The 7,645-nt window shown below is 40.4% G+C and overlaps 1 protein-coding gene across 2 annotated transcripts in view; it reads left to right on the top strand.

Moving 5' to 3' along the window:
* The window catches only part of TOP3B (topoisomerase (DNA) III beta), a 14,263-nt gene extending 9,674 nt beyond the window's left edge, over positions 1–4,589 (top strand). For both annotated transcript variants that reach the window (XM_009330743.1, XM_009330744.1), the window contains 6 exons: positions 657–830; positions 1,633–1,761; positions 2,004–2,153; positions 2,620–2,720; positions 2,962–3,163; positions 4,052–4,589. In XM_009330743.1, coding sequence (XP_009329018.1) covers positions 657–830; positions 1,633–1,761; positions 2,004–2,153; positions 2,620–2,720; positions 2,962–3,163; positions 4,052–4,533 — 1,238 coding nt within the window. In that variant the 3' untranslated portion in view covers positions 4,534–4,589. The remainder of the gene's footprint in view (positions 1–656; positions 831–1,632; positions 1,762–2,003; positions 2,154–2,619; positions 2,721–2,961; positions 3,164–4,051) is intronic.
* The last annotated feature ends 3,056 nt before the right edge of the window (positions 4,590–7,645 follow it).

Genomic DNA, 7,645 nt, shown 5'->3' with positions numbered 1-7,645 from the left:
CCCCCATACACTGAATGCGTATAAAAGTGAAGCTTTGGTGGCAAGTACAATTTTGAAGACATTTTTTGAGCTATCAAGACCAGAGACCAAATCTTTGTCTTCATTTCCATACTTCAATTACAATAGAAAAAGTCTTATTTTTCATGTAGTAGTCTCAAAGATTTAATGCCACATTTGCCCATGTGAAGACCAGTCTTTTTATAGACAGCAAACGCCTTTTGAAGGTTAAATTACACAAAGGCAAACTTTTTTTCTTGGGCCCCTGTAAAATGAATGTAGCACCACCACTGAGATTTTTATGGTGAGCTGGCCCAATAGTCCTTATTACATTAATATGACTTACTATTTGTATTTCTTTTTTTTAAGAAACTCTTCCTATCCATTCTGGCACTGTGTTTTCATTCAAGGAAAGCATTTATGTTTTTTCATACATCAACCTGACTCGAGTCACATGCAAAATAGATTTGATGCAATGTAGCGGGAGATACCATCTTGTGATACTGTATTGCCTCATATTTTCTGCATGGTATGGCAGACAGCCTCTTAACTTTGACCTCTATAATGCGGCCCATGTTAAAATTGAAATATATACCTTGGCCTTTTGAAAGCTGTGAAGATAAGCTCTCATCTTTGTTTGTTTGTTTCCTTACCTCCAGGGTTCACAGAAATTATGCCATGGCACAGCATCCCATTAGAAGAGAGCCTTCCCCACTGTGAGAAAGGAGATCTTTTTCCAATTGGTGAAATAAAATTGCTGGAAAAGCAGACCAGTCCTCCTGATTATCTGACAGAAGCAGAACTTATCACTCTGATGGAAAAGCATGGCATTGGTAGGAACTTGCTTAACTTACATTGCACTCTTGGTGGATGTATTACAGGATAAAGAGTCTGAATCGCTCCTCTGAACTCTCTCTGTCGGTAATGACCTTTCAGTATTCATTTGAATAGGTACAGTAGCAATCTCTTTTTTCCCTTCAAGCCACAATGCCTGTAGCACCTCTTAGCAGATGGTAGATTGTCTCTTCCTCCACGTTCCTTTCCCTTTCTTATCCTTATGCCTAGTTTCTGGCCAAAGCAGTACCCTTTCATAACACATCCTTGTCACTTCCCTGTCAGAAAGAGCTGATGTTGTGTGGAAGAATGCACCTCCCCGTTCTTAGGAATTATTTCCTTTGCAGCTTGCTTCAGCTTTGCTGGCTCCAGTAGTCCTTATATATCTTATTATTCAATTTACCACAATACTACTTGTCTTTTTTAATCTGACTTGTTTCCTTTGATGCATTTTCATAAATTTGTCCAGTCAAAACAAACATAGTCTCTTACTCCACTGTGTTTTTCCAGAATAAGTGATTGTGAGAATAGGTGTCTTCCCGATAGTAATGCCTTGGAAGACATGAAAGAATTAAGGTTAAAACATAATGTTTCAGACTTCTCAGAAGTGCAAAGGACATAAGAGTTACTAGAGAGAGAAGTTATCCACTGGAAGTTGGATAACAGTAAAAAGGTATCTGAATTTTAAGCAGTCTCAGGAGCACTATAATTTGACATAAACCCAGAGAAGTCAGAAATGAGTAATTCGATGAAAACTTTGTTTTGTTCCGGATGGATATATTGTTTTCCTTTGTGTGGCAGGAACTGATGCAAGTATTCCAGTCCACATTAACAACATTTGCCAGCGAAACTATGTCACAGTGGAGAGTGGCCGGAGACTAAAGCCTACAAACCTTGGCATTGTTCTGGTTCATGGTTATTACAAAATAGGTCAGTTAAATGCTCTTCCCTTTCCATCCTCTTACCTTCTTTTTCCTTCAGTATGTCAAGGGCTGTTGTCACTGTATAAGTAGCATTTCTGTCTGAAATAATGCATCTAGGAAAGTATTACTAATTCCAAAGACTATGATAATTAAAACTGATGCCAGTTTACTTATTGACAGTTTCCTATGCCCATTTTTTGATCTTTCATTGCTGCTTCTCTGTTGCTGTTGTCTCTGGTTTTCTGTTAGATGCAGAACTGGTTCTTCCTACGATCCGCAGTGCTGTAGAGAAGCAACTCAACTTAATAGCTCTAGGTAAAGCGAATTATCATCAGGTCCTGGAGCACACCCTTGATATTTTCAAAAGGAAATTTCACTATTTTGTGGATTCTATTGCAGGTAAAACTCTTTACATGTGGAGTTCCCTACAATTACTTAATTGTTGCAAAGATGCTACTAGAAAATACTTACATATTAGGTTCCTTTCAGAGGTTTAGGCTTACTGCAAAGTTGTGTCCCAGGACTGGAAGTTGCCAGTCAAATTAAGTTGCTTTCCAAAAGCAAACGGACTGAGTCAGGGCTCCAAAACTCTACTTCAGATTTATTTTGTGACTGTGTAGTGGGGAATTTTCAGAAACCTCAGACTAGCTGAAGTACTTACCCTTGTGTGTTTGTGCATGCTCACTGCAAAACGCTGTGTATTTAAAAGTCTTCCTGAACAAGGAATAGCATTGTGAATAAAATATTTTCATTCCTGACTGAGGTTAAACCACGACAGTCCTTCACAGGTCCTGTAGATGATTTTGTGCAAGATTTCCTCTTAAGAACTAGAATTCTAACATAAATGTGATTATCTCTTTCGCAGGTATGGATGAGCTGATGGAAGTGTCTTTTTCACCCTTAGCTGCCACGGGTAAACCTCTTTCCCGCTGTGGTAAATGCCATCGTTTCATGAAGTACATTCAGGTAAGTTCACCTCATGCTTGGAATTTCAATTTCACTTGCTGGGGAGCATTGAGTAGAAACCCCTTTTCCATTGTTGAATTTAGATTCAAATGTGGTTGTCAAGAGTGCGTTTCTAAACCAAAAAGCCTGATGGAGTTTTCCCATGGGGAACAAACCAGAGAGCAGCCCTAGTTGGATTTACTGCAAGTTTTGAGCTCTATTGACACTACAGTTGTTCAGGAGATTTGTATTCTATTTCCAGGCCAAACCAAGTCGTCTGCATTGCTCTCACTGTGATGACACCTACAGTCTCCCACAGAATGGTACCATTAAACTCTACAAAGAGTTGCGTTGCCCCCTAGATGACTTTGAGCTGGTGCTGTGGTCGTCTGGATCCAGAGGAAAGAGCTACCCACTCTGTCCATACTGTTACAACCATCCTCCCTTCAGGGACATGAAAAAAGGTAGGAATTCTGGAAACATGCAGAGATAACCCTCACTTGAAATAGATTAGGTGCAGCGTATACAGCGTGCTTTTTAGTAGTTTTTAATCAGTGTTGCTTGATATAAAGTGCTGTTCAAATGAGATTACAGATACCTAAAATTCACGCTAAACTCGCTGACCAAAATGTATTCGTTAACTCATTTCTGAATACTTTTTTCTTTATAAAAGAAGTAAGAAATTAATTTATATGCATGCACAGTAGGTGACCTTCGTAACACTCAGTATGCAGTGAAAGACACTGAGATTCTGACACCTTGCAAATTGGAGTATGCTTGGTATGGATAGGACTATAGATTAAGACCAGGTCTTGAGAGTGTTTTGATACCAAGATAGATGGTGTGTCAAAAGCTGTTGAAGGATATAAGAAGGGGTAAAAGTTGCAGTTAGTTTGGTAACTGTGAGACCAAAACTTAATTAAAGTAGTGCTTTGAAGCTCTTGAGTATCAGGAGCTTTTTGGCATCTTTTTATTACCATGTTTTAATTAAAAATGTCTTGTACTAACAGTGTATAGTGCAAGTATAAAATAGCAGTTAGTTAGGAGCCATACCTTTAATTGAAAACATAATTAGTTTTCATCACTAATGTGTCCAAACTGCCTGTACTGGACAGTGGCAGTATCTGGCAATTCTGAAAGCCATTGCAGAAAAATCTTTGAGCAAGGGATTATTCTGAATCTGTGAAAAGGCAAGTTACCATTTGGGGAGTGGTTCCATTCTTTAGTGATTTAGAAAACATATAATATACTAAGCTGTCTTTGACGTCTGTACCTCACTTCCTCCAAACTGGGTAGTGTGGGTAGTGATATAAAGGGTTCCTTGTGGTCTAGCTTTACTCTTCTTCCACCAGGAATGGGCTGTAACGAATGCACCCACCCCACGTGCCAGCATTCTCTTAGCATGCTTGGAATTGGGCAGTGTGTTGAATGTGAGAATGGGGTTCTGGTGCTAGACTCGACGTCAGGTCCCAAGTGGAAGATGGCATGCAACAAATGCAATGTGATTGTGCACTTCTTTGAGAATGCCCACAAAGTCCGAGTGTCACCGGAGACCTGCGACTTGTGTGATGCAGCCCTTGTGGACGTAGATTTTAACAAAGCTAAATCTCCTCTACCTGGTGATGAGACCCAGCATTCAGGCTGCATATTCTGTGATCCTGTGTTTCAAGATCTGGTGGAGCTGAAACATGCAGCCATGAGGCACCCCATGCACCGTGGGGGACAAGGAAAAAGGCAAGGTCGAGGAAGAGGTAAAGGCCGGAGGCCTGGAGGAAGACTCAATCCAAAGAAACCCAAGGACAAAATGGCAGCTCTGGCTGCTTACTTTGTATAATGGCCGCACAACAGAAAAATAAACTTCTTATAAAAATTTGTTTCCCTTTAAGTTCATTTTTAGGTATTTTTAATCTTCACTGCTTTCCTGTCCTTAGAAAAGTTAAACACCTTAGATTGTTGTACGCCTTGATTTAATCACAAAACCAATTCTTCTGGATGATCAGTTAGTAACTGAGTAAGCCTTTAAGCTTTTAATTGGAATTCATTGGTCCAAGTAGAGCTTACAAACAGTATGGACACTCAAGAAGTCTACCTAGACTGTTATCTGTGGCTGATAGAAAGGAAATGAAATTTCCCTCTTCCGTCATTTCTGGGGCCTTTGTCAGCAATACAAGTGCCAGCAATGTAAGAGCTGATTAAGATCAGCATTACTCTGCTGTAGTCTTCAGGTGTGGAATGAGACTTGTTTCATCTGACTTTGAATCTTCAAAAATAATAAATGATTAGTAGCTGTCAGATTTTTAAATTACATCTGCAATAGCAAGAGCACTACTTCAAGTCTGTCATTCTGCTGCATAAGAGAATAATGCCAAGAGACATAAAAAAAGGAAATTATAAATGTGAAGGGGTATATCTGCATTGAGCAGTGATTCCCAAATTATGGTCTGTGCAGCCAAGTCAGTATCTTTTGGTCAGTGGGCCCCAGTTAAATGAGACCTCCTCCTGCTGCTGGAGGTCAGGTAGAGTACCCATGCTTTTTTCCTCTGTGTTCACACAGCTGATCATACCTGGTCAAATACAGTTTGTACTGTCTGTACCCCAAATTGTCATTTCAGTGTTGGTTAGTTTTGTTGTCGAAAGGAGGGAGTCCTCATGTTTTTATATGGAGCTGTATCTAACCACTGTGGCACTGGGTGCCACGTTACAAAATCTAATTGTACAAATATATAATACTCTTTCCTTTCCTTCCATGTGTGCATAGCTGATAATACCTGGTCATCTGATCAAGTACAGTTTGTATCATCTATACCCCAAAACAGTTTCAGCACTAATTGTGGTTGGATGGGAGGATGCCATCGCAGTTTTACATGGTGCAAAGGCTGCTGTATTTGAACACAGACTATGCAGAGAGCAACTTGACATGTGATTCACTGACAACAGAAAGACAAGTCCCTACAAAAGGTAACGTACAACTCTGTTGTTTTAATTGACACAGTGTGTGCATCTACTGAACAAGAGAACACAAACAAAAAGCCACAGCCCCAAGCCTGTTCCTCTGAGCAAATGTTTATACAGTTGCAGCTCAAACATGGACTATGTTTTAATAGTATTGCTTAAAAGACCCAGCCATAGGTAGAAGTTTCTTTTTGTAGTTCCTGTTTGTTTGTTTTCTAAATATTAAATGTTCTTTCTGGTTAAAAACAAACTGTCTTTGCATCTCCCTTAGCCTGGAGCGAGTAGCTTCTTTTCATGTTTTAAAGATCATTTTGCTGTAATGTCTCAGGGACATAGATCTTAGCATAAACTATAACAGCTTTCAGGGTGCATGTATTGATTCAGTTATTCAAGTCCTGTCTTACCTCTGTAGCCTGCTTTGGTACACTAGGATATGGTTCTGAAAATACCTGTGCGCTCAACAAGCTTCTGCTGCTGCGTATGGCACTGGCTGTTGGCTGGGCTTTCTGTGATACTTGGAGACGGTGGCCCTGGAAGTGTGGGAAACCTGTCATTAGTCATTGTTCGTGGCTTTTGATCTGTGTGAGAACACTTTCCTCTTTCTCCAAGCATGGCTTTTATTTTGGCCATTTGCAGACAAACTTTTGCTTGTAAAATCTCTTTGCTGTATTAGCCCCAGTGGAAATAAAGTGCTGGGATCTTTCTCTCAAGTGCTTAGAATGAGCCATTCATGTGTTCTGGCAGATTTCAGTGGCTCCCTTGTAACTACCACAAATGGCAAAGTTCTTTCTGGTATAGATGTATTAGTAACTGCGAACAGTCATTCAGAACCATCGGTGCCTATGGCTGAGGAAGGGAAGGCATTGGTTTTGCTCTGCACCAGCTGCCACAGAAGCTTGTTCTCCCTCTGCAGCTGGGCAGCACAGGGTGGCCACGACCTGGGAAAAGGCTGCGTGGTGCAGGAGGTGCCACAGTGGGCTCTCAGTGCTGTGGCCTGGCACATAGGCTGGTGGTGGCAATTGTCTCCAGAGTGGAGTGGAAAGAATGCAGAGGTGATGGGCACTTTCAGTTTCTACTTAAAATTTAGAGGCATATTCCTGGGATTGCTCTAAAAGGTACAAGAGAGCAAGAAACTTCTTAAAATTATGAAGTCCCTGGAGATGTGTCTCTAACGTTAAGGTGAGCACTAGATGTCTCATGTCTACGGTTCTTACTGGAAAAAAGAAAGGAATTATGGCTTATGAAATAAATCTCTTCTGCTTTCAGTTTATATTCCATGGGAAAAGCTCCAGGGAAAGCTTTTATTATTTAGGAAGTTACCTTTGAAATAGCATCATTCACTCAAGAGAGGAGATTTGGCTCCCATAGCTGATGAAAAAATAAAAATTAATTGATCTATATGATATGGCTGCATGCTTGTCCCTGCTGAGATGGCACTAGCGTGCCTTAGGAAGCTTGCTTTTGTCAGCCTGGGGAGAGGGAAGTAGCAGTTGGTCTCCCTAGAAAGTTGGTGCCAAAAGACAGACAGACAATGCAGTGCTCAGGATTAAGAAGAATATCAAAATACAGATTTTTGATCTGATAATTATTTTTCTGTGGAAAGAAAAGAAGGATTAGATCTCTGATAGGAGCAGGGAAAGAATACAGTAGAGACAAAAAACATCTGCCTGAAAGTGATCAGTAGCCATTTTAGGGCTAGTAATACTGAAGGGGTGATTTCATTCCGTATCTAGGGTTGCTCTCTCCTAAATCATTCAACTATTTTAAAACAATTTTTGTTCTTGGAACTGCCAGTAGGGAGTGATCATAGCAGGGATGTTGCAGGATACAGGCCACTATAGTTTAGCATGGGAATACAAAGGGAAGAGGTGGGATAAGAATCTCCTTAACTTTAATGGCTTAGAAATCTCTCAAAACCTCAGCAGTCTGTTACTGAACACAGTTAACTTTGTGCCCAATGCTTCAATCTGTCGTGAATCCTAAATTTGTACTAG

Source organism: Pygoscelis adeliae, unplaced genomic scaffold (genome assembly GCF_000699105.1).
Source record: "Pygoscelis adeliae isolate BGI_AS28 unplaced genomic scaffold, ASM69910v1 Scaffold358, whole genome shotgun sequence".
Lineage (NCBI taxonomy): Eukaryota > Metazoa > Chordata > Aves > Sphenisciformes > Spheniscidae > Pygoscelis > Pygoscelis adeliae.
Note: the sequence above shows the minus strand (reverse complement) of the source record. Positions and strands in the feature narration are given on the sequence as shown.